The sequence below is a fragment of the Vulpes lagopus genome, chromosome 6 (assembly GCF_018345385.1).
Source record: "Vulpes lagopus strain Blue_001 chromosome 6, ASM1834538v1, whole genome shotgun sequence".
Lineage (NCBI taxonomy): Eukaryota > Metazoa > Chordata > Mammalia > Carnivora > Canidae > Vulpes > Vulpes lagopus.
The window spans coordinates 97,341,666-97,363,034 of NC_054829.1; the positions used below are offsets into that span (position 1 = coordinate 97,341,666).

At 37.9% G+C, this 21,369-nt stretch overlaps 1 protein-coding gene across 1 annotated transcript; it reads left to right on the plus strand.

The window, feature by feature from the left end:
• Window positions 1–6,818: 6,818 nt before the first annotated feature.
• On the plus strand, window positions 6,819–7,414 carry LOC121493604 (sterile alpha motif domain-containing protein 12-like). The gene has a single exon (XM_041759614.1). It carries the CDS (start codon window positions 6,848–6,850, stop codon window positions 7,196–7,198), a length of 351 nt encoding a protein of 116 aa, XP_041615548.1. The 5' UTR covers window positions 6,819–6,847; the 3' UTR covers window positions 7,199–7,414.
• The last annotated feature ends 13,955 nt before the right edge of the window (window positions 7,415–21,369 follow it).

A 21,369-nucleotide genomic window follows, 5' to 3' on the forward strand; every position in this document is an offset into this window, starting at 1 on the left:
GCAAAAGTGATTCAATTGATCTTTTTCTTATATAGATTATAAATCATATTCTTCACCCACCTGTAGCTTTGTCATTGTTCTCTACACTGGTGGAGAAGCCAGTTATTACTCCGCTAGTACTGTGCTGTGCCCAACCCTGTCCTTGAAAGTGGAAGTTTTTAACTGCCTTACAAACTGACACCCAGAGCAAGTATAGCTCACTTGTTAGTGAGAAGACCACAGAAGAGTTTTACTTGCCACTTACAGCTGAGCTCCTGTTGGGAGAAGCTGATCACCTTCCCAGGAAGGATAGAGGAGGAGAGTGTTCTGTTTCCTTTTATTACTTCTTCAGGGCAAATCATATATATACATAGTGGCATTTAATCACAACATTTTTCTGCTCTGATTTAGGATACAGAGGACAAGCTTCTTGCTAATTTTTACAGACAAATAAAAGGTAAATAATATTTGATTTTCTAAACAAAGAGAATGTTGAAATGATAGCTGCACATTACATGTGTACCCTTTTACTCTAGATATTCAACGTAAGTCAGAATAGAGTCCAGCCCTTGCCATATTTTGCTTGCGAAAAATAGAAAACAAAAGCTATTAATCACATCTGTCCCCACAAAGGGAAAAAAATAACCATTATATAGTTGTTCAAGGAAGCCTTGGCCTCCATTTAGGGGATTTTCATAAGCAATGCCAAAAAAAAAGGACTTAGGACTTTGTCAATAAGAGTGATTGAGAAACTTTGGAGAGATATATATACATATTATATATATATTTTAGAAATTTTGGATATTTCTAAATGGAAAAGAGAGGCTTATAATCATTTTAGCATCTTCAACTGATCATTGTTTTTGTGTGGTGAAGAACAGATTAGATAGAGGTGAAGCTGGAAACTGAAAACCAGGTAGATGCCTATTGTAGTAGGACATAGGAAAGAGCATGACAGCTTAGGTGAGATAGTGAGCTAAATAAGTAGTGGGTAATGGTAGAGATCAAGAGATGTTTAGGACATGAAATGGCAGGAGTTAGTGATTGGATGTTGGAGGTGGAGACAGAGAAATGTACACTGATTCTCTGGTTCTTGCACTTACAGAGGGATCACAGAAGTAAGAAGTTGGTGGAAGAGGTAATGGGTTCCACTTTAGACATGTGAATTTTGAAGTGCCTCATATCCATCCAAATGGAAGTGCCCCATGGACATTTGGCATATATGAACCTGGAGTTCCAAAGAAAGGCCTGGACTGGAGGTATAGATTTGGGAGGCATTAGCAAATAGCAGTTGAAACCAGGGACTGAATAAAAGCACCATTAGTGAAGGATAATGATAAAAAGATATTAATGAACAGTATTAAAGCAATATTTTAAAATTAAAACAAGGGAAGAGAGGTCAAGTCTTAGGTCAAATCTAAGATTGTTATCTAAGGAGTAGTGAAAATTTCCAGAAGAGCTGTAAAGCAACAGGATATTACAGGCTCAAGGAGCAGTGACTTCAACTCTAGAGTGAAGTCTGTTTTCATGATAAAATTGGCAGTTTTCTCCTACAAGACCTTAAAATTTAAAGATCACCAAAGACAATGCAGGAGCTAAGATGTGTAGAATTTGTGAATTCTTTTTTTTAAAATTTTATTTATTTATGATAGTCATACAGAGAGAAAGAGAGAGAGGTAGAGACACAGGCAGAGGGAGAAGCAGGCTCCATGCACCGGGAGCCTGATGTGGGATTCGATCCCGGGTCTCCAGGATCGCGCCCTGGGCCAAAGGCAGGCGCCAAACCGCTGCGCCACCCAGGGATCCCGAATTTGTGAATTCTAAAGCTTGGAGTCAAACACTATGAGTTGACATCGAGATTGCAATCTCTTCCATCTATTGTCCCCCATTCCTCACTTGTGTCTCCCATACTTCTTTGTGATTTCCTTTAAATCTCTGTTAGTTACAGCTCATGTTCTCTTCCAGTGACATTTCCTTTTGCCTTTGAGTTGTTGCTAATCAACACACTCCATCTTCCTTCTGGGGATTTGAGGTAAGATTGGAAGGTAGGATGGGAGGGAAAAGTTTAAATAGTGCTGACAAATAAGACAGCCAGATCCTGTTGGGCTTTGGTGAAGAGCAGTGTCCATGTGGGACATGCTGATCTATATAGGAAATGTGAGATTGGGTACTATGATTCTGTCTTTCATTAAAGCTTGTAGAAAAATCCTGAGTAGATAGGAAAGGATGAAACATAGAGGAAGGTGTCATTTTTTCTGTTTCTTTCTTTCTCTCTCTCTTTCTTTCTTCTTTCTTTCTTTCTTTCTTTCTTTCTTTCTTTCTTTCTTTCTTTCTCTTTCTTTCTTTCTCTCTTTCTATTATTATTATTATTATTATTATTATTATTATTATTATTACTAATTTTAGGGAGAAAGAGAGAGAGCACTTGAGCGGGGTGGCAGGAGGCAGGTAGGGGCATAAGGAGAGGGAAAGAGAATCTTAAGTAGGCTCCATGCTCAGTGCGAAGTCCGATGTGGGGCTCAATCTCATGAAGGTGTCATTCTTTACTTTAAAAAATTCAGTTCAGCCAACTCTTAATGCTCAGTGGGAGACAGATACAAAACTACCGAGATGAATTAGATGCTCTTTCTGCTTTCAAGAATCTTAAAGATTGTATAAGTAAGAAGATTGTATAAGTAACGTTAGACAAATCCTTTATTAGAGGCATAAAAAAAAGAGTTATCAACTAAGTCAAACCAGTGCGATTGGGAAATCTCCACAAAGATGACATTTAAACAGGACTTTATGTATTTCAAAAAGTGAAGACATGAGGATGAATCCCTCGAACAGAGGGATTTAATCTTGAAATTAAACATAATTTTGTGAAGTTGACTATAATTTATTATAGGTAAGATCTAAATATATCTTATAGTTGACCCTTGAACAACATGGCGATTAGGGATGCCAACTCCTATGCAGGTGAAAATCCACATATAACTTTTTTTTTATTGAAGTTTGGTTTTCTTGATGGTATAACACCCAGTACTCATCCCATCAAGTGTCCTCTTTAGTGCCCATCACCCAGTTACCCCAACCCCCCTGCCTACCACCCCTTCCACTACCCCTCGTTCGTTTCCCAGAATTAGGAGTCTCTCATGTTTTGTCACCCTCTCTAATTTTTCCTACTCATTTTCCCTTCTTTTCCTTATAATTCCTTTCACTATTTCTTATATTCCAGGTATAAGTGAAACCATATGATGATTGTCCTTCCCCGATTGACTTACTTCACAGCATGATACCCTCCAGTTCCATCCATGTCAAAGCAAGTGGTGGGTATTCATCCTTTCTGATGGCTGAGTAATATTCCATTGCATATTTATATCACATCTTCTTTATCCATTCATCTATCAAAGGATGTGGCTTCTTCCACAGTTTAGCTATTGTGGACATTGCTGCTATAAACATTTGGGTGCAGGTGTCCCAGCAGTTCACCGCACCTGTATCTTTGGGGTAAATACCCAGTAGTGCAATTACTGGGTTGTAGGGTAGCTCTATTTTTAACTCTTTGAGGAACCTCCACACAGTTTTCCAGAGTGGCTGCACCAGTTCACATTCCCGCCAACAGTGCAGGAGGGTTCCCTCTTCTCCACATCCTTTCTGACATCTGTTGTTTCCTGTCTTGTTGATTTTCACCATTCTCACTGGTGTGAGGTGGTATCTCATTGTGGTTTTGATTTGTATTTCCCTGATGGCAAGTGATGCAGAGCATTTTCTCATGTGCATGTTGGCCATGTCTATGTCTTCCTCTGTGAGATTTCTCTTCATGTCTTTTGCCCATTTCATGATTGGATTGTTTGTTTCTTTGGTGTTGAGTTTAAGAAGTTCTTTATAAATCTTGGAAACTAGCCCTTTATCTGATACGTCATTTGCAAATATCTTCTCCCATTCTGTAGGTTTTCTTTTAGTTTTGTTGACTGTTTCTTTTGCTGTGAAGAAGTCTTTTATTTTGATTAAGTCCCAATAGTTCATTTTTGCTTTTGTTTCCCTTGTCTTCATAGATGTATCTTGCAAGAAGTTTCTGTGGCCAAGTTCAAAAAGGGTGTTGCCTGGGTTCTCCTCTAGGGTTTTGATGGATTCTTGTCTTACATTTAGATCTTTCATCCATTTTGAGTTTACCATTGTGTATGGTGTAATAGAATGGTCTAGTTTCATTCTTCTGCACGTGGCTGTTCAATTTTCCCAGCAACTTTTATTGAAGAAACTGTCATTTTTCCAGTGGGTAGTCTTTCCTGCTTTGTCGAATACTAGTTGACCATGGAGTTGAGGGGTTATTTCTGGATTCTCTATTCTGTTCCATTTATCTATGAGTCTGTTTTTGTGCCAGTACCACACTGTCTTGATGATCACAGTTTTGTAGTACAACTTGAAATCCAGCATTGTGATGCCCCTGCTTTTGATTTTCCTTTTCAATATTCCCCTAGCTATTCAGGGTCTTTTCTGATTCCACACAAATCTTAAGATGATTTGTTCCAACTCTCTGGAGAAAGTCCATGGTATGTTGATAGGGATTGCATTGAACATGTAAATTGCCCTGGGTAACATTGATATTTTCACAATGTTTATTCTTCCAATCCATGAACATGGAATATTTCTCCATCTCTTTGTGTCTTCCTCAATTTCTTTCAGAAGTGTTCTGTAGTTTTCAGGGTATAGATCTTTTACCTCTTTGGTTAGGTTTATTCCTCGATATCTTATGCTTTTGGGTGCAATTGTAAATGGGATTGACTCCTTAATTTCTCTTTCTTCAGTCTCATTGTTAGTGTATAGAAATGCCACTGACTTCTGGGCATTGATTTTGTATCCTACCACATTGCTGAATTGCTGTATGAGTTCTAGGAATCCTAGGGTGGAGTCTTTTAGGTTTCCTATATTGAGTATCATGTCACCTGCAAAGAGGGAGAGTTTGACTTCTTCTTTGCCAGTTTGAATGCCTTTTATTTCTTTTTGTTGCCTGATTGCCGAGGCTAGGTCTTCTAGTACTATGTTGAATAGCAGTGGGGAGAGTGGACATCCCTGTCGTGTTCCTGATCTTAGGGGAAAGGTTCCCAGTGTTTCCCCATTGAGAATGATATTTGCTGTGGGCTTTTCATAGATTTCTTTTAAGATATTGAGGAATGTTCCCTCTATCCCTACACTCTGAAGAGTTTTGATCATAAATGGATGCTGTATTTTGTCAAATGCTTTCTCTGCATCTATTGAGAGGATCATATGGTTCTTGTTTTTTCTCTTGTTGATGTGATCTATCACGTTGATTGTTTTATGAGTGTTGAACCAGCCTTGCATCCCTGAGATAAATCCCACTTGGTCATGGTGAATAATCTTCTTAATGTACTATTGGATCCATTTGGTAGTATCTTGAGGAGAATTTTTGCATCTGTGTTCATCAGGGATATTGGTCTATAATTCTCCTTTTTGGTGGGGTGTTTGTCTGGCTTTGGAATTAAGGTGATGCTGGCCTCATAGAATGAGTTTGGAAGTATTCCATACCTTTCTATCCTTCCGAAAAGCTTTAGTAGATTATGTATTATTTCTTCTTTAAACGTTTGATAGAATTCCTCTGGGAAGCCATTTGGCCCTGGACTTTTGTGTCTTGGGAGGTTTTTAATGATTGCCTCAATTTCCTCCCTGGTTATTGCCCTGTTCAGGTTTTCTGTTTCTTCCTGTTCCAGTTTGGATAACTTGTGGTTTTCCAGAAATGCAGATTATGTAATTTGTTGGCATATAACTGCTCATAATATGTTTTTAAAATCATTTGTATTTCCTTGGTATTGGTTGTGATCTCTCCTCTTCATGATTTCATCAATTTGAGTCTTTCTTTTTAATAGGGCTTGTTGGGCTTATCTATCTTCTTAATTCTTTCAAAGAACCAACTCCTGGTTTTGTTGATCTGTTCTAAAGTTCTTCTGGTTTCTATTGCATTGAGTTCTGCTTGAATTTTTATTATCTCTCTTCTTCTGCCTGGTATAGGTTTTATTTGCTGTTCTTCCTCCAGTTCCTTTATGTGCAAGGTTAGCTTGTGTATTTGAGTTTTTCCCACTTTTTTGAAGAAGGCTGGTAATGCGATGTATTTCCCTCTTAGGACTGCTTTTGTTCTATCCCAAAGATTTTTAATGGCTGTTTCTTCATTTTCATCAGTTTCCATGAATCTTTTTAATTATTTTCTAGTTTCCTGGTTGACCCATTCATCTTTTAGTAGGATACTCTTTAACTTCTATGTGTTTGAGTTTCTTCCAAATATCTTCTTGTAATTGAGTTCTAGTTTCAAAGCATTGTAGTCTGAATATATGCAGGGGACCATCCCAATCTTTTGATATCAGCTGCGACCTGATTTGTGACCCAGTATGTGGCCTATTCTGGATCAAATTCCATGTGCACTTGAGAAGAATGTATATTCAGTTGTATTCAGAAAATTCTGTATGTATCTGTGAAATACATCTGGTCCAGTATATCATTTAAGGCCCTCATTTCTTTGGTTATGTTCTGCTTAGAAAATCTGTCACTTGTTGAAAGTGCCATGTTGAAGTCTCCTACTATTAGTGTATTATCTAAGTATGTCTTTACTTAGTTATTAATTGATATACTTGGCAGCTCCCACATTAGGGGCATAAATATTCATGATTGTTAGGTCCTCTTGTTGGCTAGATCCTTTAAGTATGATATAGTGTCCCTCTTCATCTCTTACTATAATCTTTGGGATAAACTTATATTTAAAGATGAGGAGCAGATGAGCGCAGAATATTTAGGCGAGAGCGCGAGGAGGGGGGAGCGCGGGGCAGGAGGAGTATCTCGGCTGAGAAAATTATGCATGCGTTAAGGAAGCTCTGAGAGAATGGCTGTGGAAGCTCTCCACTGTGGCTTGAATCCACGGGGTATTGATCACTCTGCCCGGGCTGAAGGCCTTAAACTGCAAATTGAAGGGGAAGGTGTTGAATCTCAGTCCATTAAAAACAAAAATTTTCAGAAGGTGCTTGACCAAAAAGGAACCCCCAAGCGACTGCCAACAGAAGCTGAGACGGCTAAGTCGGCTACGGTGAAGCTGTCAAAACCAGTGGCTCTGTGGACTCAGCAGGATGTCTGCAAGTGGTTGAAGAAACATTGTCCGAATCAGTATCAGATCTACAGTGAGTCATTCAAACAGCATGACATTACTGGGCGAGCCCTGCTGAGACTTACTGACTAAAAGCTTGAGTGGATGGGGATTGCCCAGGAGAACCTCCGGCAGCACATCTTACAACAGGTGCTCCAGCTGAAGGTGCGAGAAGAAGTCAGAAACCTACAGTTACTCACACAAGCTTCCTGGACCTGACCCCTGGACCTGTGGAATGAGGCTCTCCAGCCCAGGCATTGGTATTTTCTACATGATGCTTAGGCAGATGAGAGCTTGTCTGTCACTGCCCAACACTACAGATTCCACGTGCACAGTGCACCAGGCACTCTGCCCCTTCATGGCATAAGACTCTCTTGGGCTTCATGAGTTTGCCTGCCGTAACCTGGTAAACTCAGATGAAAGCTTCAGCCCTTGAGATGAATGAGAATATCTTATATTAAAGCCCAAAATGGGGTGGAGCCCGTCCTATGCTCTCACCTAACCTTGCAGGTGTCCTCAAAGTCCATGAAAGTGGCCCAGCCTCCATAGTTCCCAGGAGACCACCACTGTAATTCCACTCCCGTTTCCCCAGGCAAAATGAAATAGGTTTCCTTGGGCAATCCCCCAGGGCAATAAAGAAGGTACTTCACATGGAGACTCCACTATTTCCTATGCAGGGCAGGGGAAAGATAAAGCTATTGTGGTAGGACCTCCTCTAAAGATAGAAGGGTGAAGGAGAGAAAGAAAAGTGTTTCAGCTCTACAAGAAGCAGTTTGGAGATTAATATTTGAAACCATCAAAGTTTTGTAAAGTTTGGCAGCTGTTTCAAAATCATTAATATCTAACATCAGCATTAGATACTGTCTTTATTTCCACACAAAGGCACAAGTTACTGAATCTTCAATTTATTATGAAAGGGAAGTCTGGAGCTAAGATTGATGGTGCACCTAATTTGCACATTTGGCATTTTGAATCCTATAATTAGCCCCCACAATAATTTTGCAAGATGGATATCATGAGCCCCATTCTCTAGATAAAGAAACTTGGCCCAGAGAGCTGCAGTGCTCTTTCCACAGTTTAAAAGTGCAAATATTAGTCAGGGTTCCCCAGAGAAACAACCACTAGGGGATAGATACTTAATGTTTAATTATAATTTATATGCAGAGAGAGAAACTTATAAGGAATTGGCTCTCAAAATTATGGAGGCTGAGAAGTCCCAGGATCTATTGTCACTAAGCTGAAGACACAGAAGAACCAGTGGTGGTCTAGTTTGAAAACCAGAAGACCAAAAACCCAGGAAGAGGCAGTGTTTCAGTTCAAGTCCAAAAGCAGGGAAAAACCAATGCCCAAGCTCAAAACAGGCAAAAAGGATCCCCTGTAACTTGATGGGGATCAGATTTTTTTTCTTTTCAGACCTTCGACTGATTGTATGAGGCCCACCCACATTAGAGAGAGCAATCTGCTTTACTCCAGCTACCTATTCAAATGTTAATCTCATCCAAAAACACCATCATAAACATGCTCAAAATAATGTTTCACTGTGTGGATACCCCATAGCCTAGTCAAGTTGATACATAAAAATAACCATCACAGTGGGCAAGATAACTAGTTGTCTCCAAAACCAGTGCTCTTTGCTGGTGACCTACCTGCCTGCTGGTAAGTTTCCCTTCTCACAAAGATACATTTTTTCTTTTATAAAATACTTTTGATGCCAATGTACTTTTAAAAATTCAATTAGCCAACAGACAGTACATTATTAGTTTCAGATATAGAAGTTGGTTGTATATAACACCCAGTGCTCATTACATCATGTGCCCTCTTTAATGCCCAGCACCCAGTTACCCCATCCCCTGACCCATCTCCCTCCATCAACCTTCAGTTTCTTTCCCATAGTTAAGAATCTCTCATGGTTTGTCTCCCTCTCTGATTTCTTCTCAATCCATTTTCCCTGCCTTCCCCTATGATCCTCTGTGCTGTTTTTTATATTCCTCATATGAGTGATACCATATGATAATTGTCTTTTTTTGATTATTTCACTTATCGTTATACCATCAAGTTCCATCCACATTGATGTGAATAGTAAGACACCAATGTACTTTTAAAAAATTAATGCTTGAGGGGGAAACTGGGTGGCTCAGTTGTTTAAAAGTCCAAATCTTAATTTTGGCTCAGGTCACGATCTCAGATCATGAGATCAGTCTCTACATTGGGCTCTGAGCTGAGCATGGAGCCTGCTTAAGATTCTCTCTTCCTCTCCCTTTGCTCTTCCCGCACCTTGCTCACACGTGCTCTCTCTCTCAAAAAAAAAAAAAAAAAAAATTCTTGAGACTATTCATATAAAAAGATTTCTCTTTTAAGATTTTATTTATTTTTTTTTAAGATTTTATTTATTCATGAGAGACACAGAGAGAGAGAGACAGAGACATGGGCAGAGGGAGAAACAGGCTCCATGCAGGGAGCCTGAGGAGGGACTCCAGGATCACACCTGGGCCAAAGGCAGATGCTCAACTGCTGAGCCACCGAGGCATCCCAAGATTTCTTTTAATATCTTCCTTATCACACATTGTTTTCACTCTCCATCCTCCATTTTCCATTATTTTGGGATGCTAGATTTGGTAGGTGGATGGTTTTGCTAAGCCCCTTTTGCCTACCCAAGATATTGGGATACTAAGAAACTCATTTCCCAACTGACATAATGAAGCAGAGATGCCAGCCTAGCATTTCCTGATGCCCCCAAATACCCTGAGTAGTCTGAATCTTGTTGGATCAATGATGTGAAGTTTTGCTAGTTGCCATTTTTATTGATTTAATTGAAATTGATTTGACATAAATGAATGCACAGAAAATTATTAACAGTGACCTCAAAGGTTTCAAGTATCTGCTATGTAAGATGTGATGTGGCTTTTAGGTATACATCTGAAAGGCCACTTCCACAACACAGATGTTTAGCATCAAAAACTGTTAAACTCTAAACATTGATAAAGGTAGGATATGGTGATTCTGAAAATATATGAGAAGCATTTGAATATATGTTTTAGTTCATCCCATTTCTATCACATTGGTTGGTCAAGTTGGTTCATGTTTACTGTAAACTACATATATTTGGATATTTATCTTCCTAAGTATTTTTCTTTTGTCATTTGATGACACCATGGAAGGGAAGAAGAGATGAAATAGTAACAACAAATTTTATTGACCTAGATTTGTTTTTTTTTTTAAATCATCTCCTGAGTCTTGAATGTTTGTTTTGTTACACAAAGAGTTTTACTATAATACTTTTGGTCTAGCAGGATTTGACATGTATTCAAGCATAAATAAATGGTTTCTAATTTTCTTTCTATTTCTAAAAGTTTAAACATGCATTATGTTCTGGGTTCTCCCTCTCTACTATCCTCTCTTTTCTCCCCAATGTACTTCTCCACTACAGACTGCTCAGCCCGCAAAAGAACTATTAGAAATTTATTAATTAAGGACCAGTTTCTGCTTCTTTGTCAGGGATAATCATTTGTTTTAGAGCTGATTTTCTGCTTTAATTAAATGAAAATGTCACTCAGTCAAAAAAAAAAATAAAGATGAGGATTGCTTCTCCTGCTTTCTTTTTCTTTCTTTTTTTTTTTTTTTAAGATTTAATTTATTTATTCTTGAGAGAGACAGACAGACAGACAGACAAAGGCAGAGGGAGAAGCAGGTTCTGTTCCATGCAGGGAGCCTGATGTGGGACTCAGTTCTAGATCTCCAGGACCACACCCTGGGCTGAAGGCAGCGCTAAACCACTGAGCCACCTGGGCTGCCCTCCCTTGCTTTCTTTTGAGGGCCAGTTGAATGGTAAATGGTTCTCCAATTTTTCATTTTCAGGCTGAAGGTGTCCTTAGGTCTAAAATGAGTCTCTTGTAGACAGCATATAGATGGGTCTTGCTTCTTTATCCATCTGAAACCCTGTCTTTTGATGGGATCATTTAGCCTATTCACGTTCAGAGTTACTATTGAAAGATATGAATTTAGTGTCATTGTAATACCTATTCAGTCCCTGTTTTTGTGGATTATTTCTTTGGGCTTCCTCTTTCTTTCACAGGGTCCCCCTTAATATTTCTTGCCGAGCTGGTTTGGTGTTCACATATTCTTTCTGTTTCTGCCTATCTTGGAAGTTCTTTATCTCTCCTTCTACTCTGAATGAGAGCCTTGCTGGATAAAGTATTCTCGACTGCATGTTCTTCTCATTTAGGACCTTGACTATATCCTGCCAGCCCTTTCTGGCCTGCCAGGTCTCTGTGGAGAGGTCTGCTGTTAATCTGATATTTCTCTCCACATAAGTTAAGAATCTCTTTTCTCTTGCTGCTTTAAGGATTTTCTCTTTATCCTTGGAATTTGCAAGCTTCACTATTAAATGTCGAGGTGTTGAACAGTTTTTTTTTATTTTTGGGGGGGACCTCTCTATCTCCTGGATCTGAATGCCTGTTTTCCTTCCCAAATTAGGGAAGTTCTCAGCTATGATTTGTTAAAATATACTTTGTGGCACTCTCTCCCTCTTGGCATCTTCTGGAACCCCAATTATATGTAAGTTCTCCCTTCTCAGGTTATTGCTTATTTCCCTAAGCCTTTCCTCATGGTCTCTTAATTGTTTTTTCTTTTTTCCTCAGCTTCCTTCCTTACCATCAACTTGTCTTCTATGTCACTCATTCTCTCTTCCACCTCATTAACCCTATCAGTTAGAGCATCTAGTTTGGATTGCATCTCATTTATTTTTAATTTCGGCCTGATTAGATCTAAATCTTGTAGTCATGAAGTCTCTAGAATCCTTTATGTTTTTTTTTCCAGAGCCACCAGTAGCTTTATAATTGTGCTTCTGAATTGGCTTTCTGACATTGAATTATAATCCAAATTGTGTAACTCTGTGGGAGAGAGTACTGTTTCTGATTCTTCCTTTTGCAGTGAGTTCTTCTTTCTAATCATTTTGTTCAGTGCAGAGTGGCTGTATGAGCAGCCTGAGTCAACAATATCAATCATGACCTAAGTAAATTCCACCCTAGATGATTTTGTATGCATTGTCTTCTTTCAAGTCTCATGTCATCCTGATGGTGGGGGGGGAGGGAGTGAGGAGGGAGGGAAGAGTCCAGCAGCAATACTATAACACTGGGCTGCGAAGAGCAGTAGTGATGGCAGCAGTCTCTCCAGATCCTCTGCCACTCTTCCACATATAACTTGTGACTCTGCAAAACTTAGCTACTGATCCAAGGCCTTACTGATAACAAACAGCTGTCTAATGCATATATATTGTATACCATATTCTTATAATAAAATAATTTACAGGAAAGAAAATGGTAAGAAAATCATAAAGAAAATTAAATACAGTACTGTCTTGTATTTGTTCAAAAAACCCCACATATAAATGGACCCGCACAATTCAAACCCATGTTGTTCAAAGGTCAACTGTATTTTAAACACTATTTTAAAGAGATAGCATTTATTTTTTTTCAAAAGAAGGAGGCCATTGAAAGTTCTCAGTATTAAAGTGAAAGGATCAAAATTGTGGCTTATAAAAAGCCCCTAGCCTTGTACAAAATATTGTGAGGTGTGTGTATGATGTAGAAGTTCCTACAGTAGAAATACTGCTTTTCTTAAGAAGCTATAAATATTCATAATCAGAGAAGCAGAATTAAAATGGAAAAGAAGAGTCAATGCTCAAACCCCTAATTACCACCAATGCTTTTATTATTGAGGTACAGGTTGGAGCATGTTCTGGTTAGGTGGAAGAAATGGGTGGCCATGAAAGGGAATAGACCTTGTTGAGAATTTACCATGTGCCAGTCACATTTAACAAATACCATCTCATTGACTGCTCATAACATCACTTTAAAATAGCTATGATTTTTAAAATAAAAGTCTGAAAAAAATATGCATTAAGAAAAACAAAAAAAAAAAACTAAAGTAGTTACGATTTTCTCTATACTACATATAAATTGGGGTTCAGATAGATTAAATAACTCTTGTGAAGTCACATAGCTGGAAAAGTAGCCATGCTGAGTCAAACCTAAACCTGCCTGTCTGAAAGGTTATTATTATAATTCTAAAAATAATGAAGTTCTCTTCCAAAGGGGAATTTTGTTTTTAGCAGCAGTTCTAGGAGATGACCAAAAACAACACCAAGATGCAAGCATAATTAATTTGATGTTTATAGTAGTTTCATGTGGATGTTAGTTTATAGGCAATGCTAATTTCCTCTTCAGTGATCAGGTACAGTGTTAGTTTTTTCACCATAGATAGTATTTATCAACGGACTTTTGTAATATTCCATTTCTTGTGATAGAGCTGCAGAACCAGCCAAACACTTACCTAAGCAAATACTTCACCACTTATCTTAGCTTGGGCTGCCATAACCAAATTACACAGATGGAGTGGTCTACACAACAGACATTTATCTCTCATAGTTCTGGAGGCTGAGAAGTCCAAGGTCAAGGTGCTGACTGATTTGGCTCCTTGTGAGAGCGCCCTTCCTGGCCCATAGATGACTACTTTCTCCTGTGCCCTCACATGTTAGAGTGAGTTCTCCATGTCTTCTCTTATAAGAGCACTTAAGAGAAAATTATGCCTAATAAAACCCACAATATTATCACGTTTGTGAGAATTGCCTTATCGCAAAGAATTCCAATGAAACTAAACATCCAAAGTAAATGTGTGCACTACACATGATTTCAAGTGGAATCAGTGCCAGTGACAATGTTTTCTGTTAATGTTAAGGAACTGTTGCAGATGTCAGTAATATTTGCAGCAGATAATTTCCTCAGAAATGTTTATCCTTAATAGACATTGCAAACACAGCATAAAGTTTCCTTTATTATTGACATTAAATTTATTGGGAAATAGTACACGCTTATTATAGAAATATAAAATGCTGATAATAAAAAGAATAAAATTCAACACCAGAGATAACCATGAATAACATCTGGGTCTATTTGCTTCCAGAATCTTTGTACACGTAATTTTATATGACTTATACTCTGGGACTTTTTAAATTCATGTCACAATAGTTGTGAAAATATTTTCCTTTTTTTTGAAAATATTTTCATGTTGGCAAATGTCCATCTATGATTTTTTGAGTTGCTAAAGAGTATTTTATTGTATAGATATGCCATAATTTTTGAGCTATATGTTAGAATCTCTGATTCCTACATTCAAACCCAAATTAGTCTTTTCAGTTTTTGAAATCTTTCTTTCTTTGATTGGTTTAGTTTTAATTTTCTTAAGTACTGAGGTTTAATTTTTTTTGTACTAATTGACCATTTGTTTTCCTTCCATAGATTATTAATTTATTTACTTGGCCTATTTTTCTTTGAGGGATTTGTCTTTTTCTTACTGATATGCAAGAAAACATCCTAGAAAATATATTAACCATTTATGTTTAATTTGAAAAATTTTCCAACTTGTCATTGGCAGTTAAAATTTTTCTAGGGCCCTTTTTTTAGCTTTAGCATGTGTTTTATAATACTAATTGGGGTATATACGTATAAATCTTAATCTCTCTGGTACTTATTTAGATATATGGACTGAGTAGGAATATGATCAAGTAGGAGTATTATCTAGATATAAATTATGGAGTTATCTGTCCTTTTAGCATTTATTAAAATTTTGATTATTATATACTAAATTGTTAGACATTTTTAAGTCTATTTATAGATTTCCTAAATTAGTTCTACTGGATTGTCTTTCCATAACTGTGATATGTAGATTTATTTTTAATTTCATTTTGTCTGTCACTGGTATACAGAAATATATTGACTTTGCATCAGTGATCTTTCTAAATTCCCCTATTTTAATAATTTGAAGATTCTTTTAGATTTTCTACACATATGCTATCTAGGAATAATGAAAGCTTTATTTCTTCTTTTCTGATTCTTAACCACTGTATTTCTTTTTTCACATCCTTGCACTGGGTAGGGGTTCCACTAAAAGTTAATAGAAATTGTATTTATATAAGTATTCTTGCCTCATTGTCAGTCTCAATAATTCATTATTAAGTATAATGCTTACTGTAGGGTAGGTTTTATTTATCAGAATAAGAAAGTTTTCTTTAATTCATATTTTGCTAGGAGTTTTTATCATAATTGGAATTTGAATTTTATCATATGCTTTTCTGCATCTATCAAGATCATCATATAACTTTCTCTTTTCTTGTTAATGTGCTGGGATACATTGACTTTCAATGCTAAACCAATTTCTCATCCTTGAATAAATCTACTTAGCCTTATTATCTTTTTTATATTATGCTGAATTTATTTTGTTTGGAATATTTCCATCCATTTTTTGTAAGATTCATCTGCAATTTTCCTGTTTTCTGTGATGCTCTAAAAGATTTTGGTATTATTATTGTTATGCTAGCTTTATGATTTGGAAAATGTTCCTTTTTTTATTCTTTGGAGGAGACATGATTAATCATCAGGATTAAAAATAAAAACCACAAAGAGATATCACTCATATCAATTAGGATGGTTACTATTAAAACAGAATAACAAGTGTTGGCAGTGATGTGAAGAAGCTGAAAATCTTGTGCACTATTAGTGGGATTATTAAATGGCACAAATGTTACGAAAAACTGACAATCCTAAAGAACTTAAATATAGAATACCATATGATCCAGCAATCTCACTTCTGGGCATATATCCAAAGAATTGCAAGCAAGGTCTCAAATATTTGGATGCTTATGTTCATGGCAGCACTATTCGCAATAGCCAAGAGGTGGATGTAACCCAAGTGTCCATTGACAGATGAATGGGTAAACAGATGTAGTACATATACAGTGAAATGCTATGCAGCCTTAAAAAGGAAGGAAATCCTGTCACATACTACAACATGGATGAACTTTAGAGATATTATGCTACGTGACATCAGCCAGTCACAAAAGGACAATAACTGTAAGATTACACTTACATGAGGTTTCTAAAGTAGCCAAATACGTTGAAATATAAAGTATAATGTTACTTACCATGGGGGAAAAAAAGGAGTTGTTTAATGATCATAGAGTTTTAGATTTGCAAAATGAAAAAGTTCTGGAGATCTGTTGTACAGCAGTGTAAATATAGTTTATACTATAGAGCTATACATTTAAAAATTATTCAGATGGTAAATTTTATGTTTTTTACCAATAAAAAAAGATACAAATTGAACTTTTAGATGTCTGGCACGAAAAACACACTAGACGGGACTAAAAGCAGATTAGATGTTGCAGAAGAAAAGATTAGTCAATTTGAAGAAAGAGAGAGAGAGAAAGAGAGAGAGAGAGAAACTATCCAGAATTAAGTACAGGGGAAAAAATGAAGAAAGCATTAGTGAGAAGTGAGTTAACTTCAAGAGGCCTAATGTATGTGTAATTGTAGTCCCAGGAAAAAAAAAGTGGGGGAGGTTATCATATTTGAAGACATAATGGTTGGCAATTCTCCATATTTGCTGAAAACTATAAACCCACAGGTCTAAAAAGTTCAATAAACACCAAGAACAAGAAACATGGAGAAAATTATGCCAAGGCATATCATAATCACATTGCTCAAATGATAAAAAGAAGATCTTTAAAATAGCCAGAAAATAAAGATTGGTCATGTTCGGAAGAACAAAAAAAGCAAAGCAGATTTCCTGTTGGAAACAACACAAGAAAGAAGAAAGTACAACAATATCTTCAGAGCACTGAATAAAAAAAAAAAAAAAACCCTTCAATCCAGTTTTCTGTACCACTGAAAATCTTTCCAAATTGAAGGGGAAGTAAAGACTATTTTCAGCACATAAAAACTCAGAGAATTCACCATAAGACTCATGGTATAAGAAATATTAAAGAAAATCCTTTAAGCAAAAGGAAAATCTAAAGTGACAGAAATAAGATCACTTGTTACATTGGTTGGGAGAGGGCAGGGAGGGAGGACTATGGAATTATCAAGAGGCACAAGGGTGTTGTAGGGGTTATGGATATGTTTATTATCTTTGTTGTGACTATGCATAAAAATTTATCAAATTACATATTCTATATCTGTGTAGTTTACTGTATGTCAGTTATATTCAAAAAAGTTTTTTTAAAGCCTATATATGCATTATGAGGTTGATCAGTGAAATATTTATTATTGCTCTAACAGTCATTGAGTTGGCTTTATCTTCCTGTATTCAGCTGTGATCAGGGTCCCATAATGGAGAAAAAAAGTCAAAACCAAAACCAAAACCAACACACACACACACACACACACACACACACACACACACCTTTATCTGGCAGCAGGGATGTCTTTGATTAAAGACATGGAATCATAAAGTATCTTTTAAAGCTCCTATAAAATTAAATGTAAAAAAGTCAATCCCTTCTAGTTCCTTCACAAAAGAAATAAAATTATTTATTTTTTGATGTAACTTAAAATTTCCCTGGGAGAGAAAGTATTTTGATGCATATAGAGATGTAAGTAACTGTTACAAAAGTTCTTGAACAGGTCTTAAGGGAGACAGAGAGTGAGAGTGAGAACGAAAAACCATGTCTTAGTTTTTCTGGGGTGCTGTGGGTTTGTCTCAGCATAATTAGTAAGATAGCCAATCACTCTTAAAATTATACTTGTTTGGATAATAAATTTTGTGCACTTACCAAGGCTGGCTCAGATTCAGGAGAGAGAGAAAAGAGGCAGAAGGAGCATAAAGGGAACACACATGCCCAAGTCTTCTGCTTCTCAGAATTGCCTAAGTCCTCTGTTCCCATATCAACCCATTTATGAAGAGGGCATGAATCTGTGGTGGAAATGTTACTAACTCTCACTATGTATAGAGAAATCCAGACTTCAGTGAAGGAAAGAGAAGTTAACTCACATAAAGCAGATAAAATGCTAAAGGTGAAGTTTGCACTGAAATCAAGTTCTGTTGATCACTGTTGTTGAGGTCCAGGTGCTTTCTATCCTAGTCATTGTTTGATTATTTATCATTCTTTGAATTCCATGAATTAATACAGTCTCACTTTGTCAGGGACATCTGTTTTATTTAATTTGGAACACTATATTATTCCTTCTTTTTAAATTTAATTGCCTTCATTTGGGAATTACTCTTCCCTGACCACATTTTCCCAATGGAGCTGCCTCTACTGCACCCTGGCCATGGGGTGAGCACAAGACCCAGGCTTGGTCAATTACAGCCTCACATCCTTCTGGCCAAAGATATTGGCCCTGGAAGTGGCACATGATCCCAGACACCCTTGTTTGAGCTCATCTTTGGGTTTTTAAGGCAAAGATTCTTAGAGAAGTTTTCTTTCTTTTGGGACTGCCATCCTGGAATGGCATGAGTCCTGAGCTGTCTGTATCCCAACCACCCATTGCATGGGAAAAGCATGCCTGTAATGGAGGAAATGACAACCATAGATAAAGCATTAGTAAATAGATACTGGGAGTGAGTTTCTCTTGCAACTGGAAAGACCTCACCATCTTGAGATATCATCATCAAAATGCTGCAAGATAATTACTATTATACTTCTCTTTCACACATGAGGGACCCGAAGCTATAAGTTTAAGTAACTGTTCCAAAGGACAGTCAGTGGCAGAATGGTAATGTGAAATCCAAAACCCACAGTTGTCCCATCATAATACCTTCCCACAGGTTCATTCTAGGTAAACAGATAGAATATATGATGCATATTGGGTACTGTTCTAAGAAAAACATCTGTCCCCATGCGACTCAAATTCTTGTGAGGACTTACAGAGAAGAGAGAAGATATATCAGTCACATAATAAATTAGTGATACATGCTGAGAAGAAAATAAAACTGGAAAGTGACCAAGAATGTCCTGGGAGAGATGTGTATAAACTTCAAATAGGGTGGTTAGGGAAGGTCTCCCTTAGAATATTCCATTTTAGCATAGACTTGACAGAGTTGAAGGAGGCACAGGGAAGATCATTCTAGACAAAAGGGTGCAGAGGTGGGGGTCTGCCTGGAAGGCTTGAGGAGTAGTAAGGAAGCCATGAGGATGGGGCACAGTGAGCAGGACTGGGAGTGAAAGGGAGGCTGCCAGAGAAGCAATGTGGTGGGGAGCAAAATCATGTGAGTATTGAGGTCGTTTTGAGGGGATTTCAGCTTTTATTCCAATTGAGATGGAAAGCCACAGGAAGGTTTTAAGCAGAGGCATTTCCTGATCTGACAGCTATTTTAATAGCATTCTTTTGTCCTTTGGTTGAGAATAGACTTGTGTGTTTGTTTGGAGAGGGAGGAGGGCAGGAAGCAAAGGATGCAAGAATGGTGCAAGGGATGAATTAGACAGCTTAAAACATACCAATGAGCTGGAGACTACGGCAACTCTGATGACAGTTTTGTGACAGAAACTCAGAGAAAGGAGAGACAAATGTTTACTAGACACCTTGGAGAGGAGACTGGAGGGGCTGTTGAGGGAGCAGTGGACTCTGACCCTGCAAAGAGCACAGGGAGGAGGTGTGAGGAGCTAGGAGAGGTGAAGGGGAGCATAGGCTGTGATCATTTCTACCATATATGGAGTGTCCACTCAGTGGCAGGCACTCTGCTGGGCTGACATAATCTCTAATAGCCCCACAAATTTATTATTGTCAATTTATAAATGAGGGAATTCAGACTCAGTAAGGGTAAGTAGTTATTGAAAAAAGTAGAAAACACAAGGACCTTTGCATTTTCCTTATAGGTAGAAAAGCATGACAATGCTTGATAGTAAAACGTTTAATTTTAATAAATCCCATAAATTCAAATTCTTAATATATTTTCCATTCGAGGCAGCAGGGGGCCTCACAGGAAATAGTCTTTGCTGGGAGGTTTTGCCATCTTTGCATGCTGCTTGGCCCAGTCATTGATGGATCTGAGACATTTGCTCTGTAGAGGAAGGAGCTTGGGACAAAGGTTGACAGCCATCTTCAACCATCTGGAGAGGGGCTGGTATGTGGGGAAAAAAAGATCAAATCTGTTTTCTTAGATCTATGGAGCAGGTCTAGGGCAAAGTTTGGAGTTAGAGGCAGATCAGGCTGACAAACAACTTCCCCAGGCTGTTTGTTGAGCATTAGAACACTTACAGGAAGGCTTAGAGATGTCCTAGCAGATTATGCAAACCCTTTGATAGATCACAGTGTGGAGAAGTTGGACACCAGATGGGAGGGATGGTCCCAGTAGACAACTTATAAAGTTCTTCTAAACCCGAGGTTAGAATCTTCAGGCTGTAGGGTACACATCATTCCCTGGCCTTTTTAATGCAAGCAACAGAGAACAGTTTTTGTCCTGTTCTAAAGCTTAATCATTTAAAACACACCAGCTGCTGGAATGTAGAATGTCCCACTGAAAGGAATGGAAGAAACCACACTTAAGATCATGAGTTCCGGGATCCCTGGGTGGCGCAGTGGTTTAGTGCCTGCCTTTGGCCCAAGGCGCGATCCTGGAGACCCGGGATCGAATCCCACGTCAGGCTCCCGGTGCATGGAGCCTGCTTCTCCCTCTGCCTGTGTCTCTGTCTCTCTCTCTCTCACTGTGTGCCTATCATAAATAAATAAAAATTTAAAAAAAAAAAAAAAGATCATGAGTTCCTATCTCTGTTCCCATTTTTGAACCAATCAAAATCACAAAGAATGTGACTTTATTCTCCACTTTCCTCACCTATAAAATAAGGGGGTAGAATTCGAGGAAATTTAAGGGCTTTTCCAGCTCTCACAGCCTATGCTTCTTCAACAGTATCTGCGTTTTTGCTCACTATGTATTATCAGTTCAGTTTTCCCTCCCATAAAAAGCAGTGTATTACAATTTTGCTGGGTTTGGTTTACTTTCAGATTGTGAATTTGGGTACTCTCTTAGTCATCTAAAAGTTGGATGGCTAAATATTTTGCATGTAAAAGGTGCCACTGAGGGGGCTCAAGCCTAGTAGAATGTGATTTGTGAGTGTCAGGGGATGTAATGATGAGATGATAAAAGTCACAGAGATTTTCCTCCAACATAAATGGAGTCTACAGAGAGGTGTCACATATAAACCCACAATGAGGGTAGACTCAATGAAAACAAACATTCACTTCAGCAGCATTAGTTTCCTTTTTCCCTCTCCTCACACAGCAGCTGTGGAGGCTTTAGCTGAGTTTTAAAATGTGTATGAGAACAATTTCACCGTTTAGCAATTAACCTAAAGTTGAGTCTGTTATCCCACTGAGGCTAGTTTTACTGGAGATGTTATGAAAGCCACAAGGCTCTGTAGGTGAGAAGGTAAAGGAGGAAGCACCCTTCATCCTAAACTCCTGCTCCTCATAGCCTCCTATTGATGTCTTTGC

Coding starts and splice junctions, on each gene's coding strand:
- LOC121493604 (XM_041759614.1), top strand. CDS start 6,848: ATGGCTGTGGAAGCTCTCCACTGTGGCTTGAATCCACGGGGTATTGAT.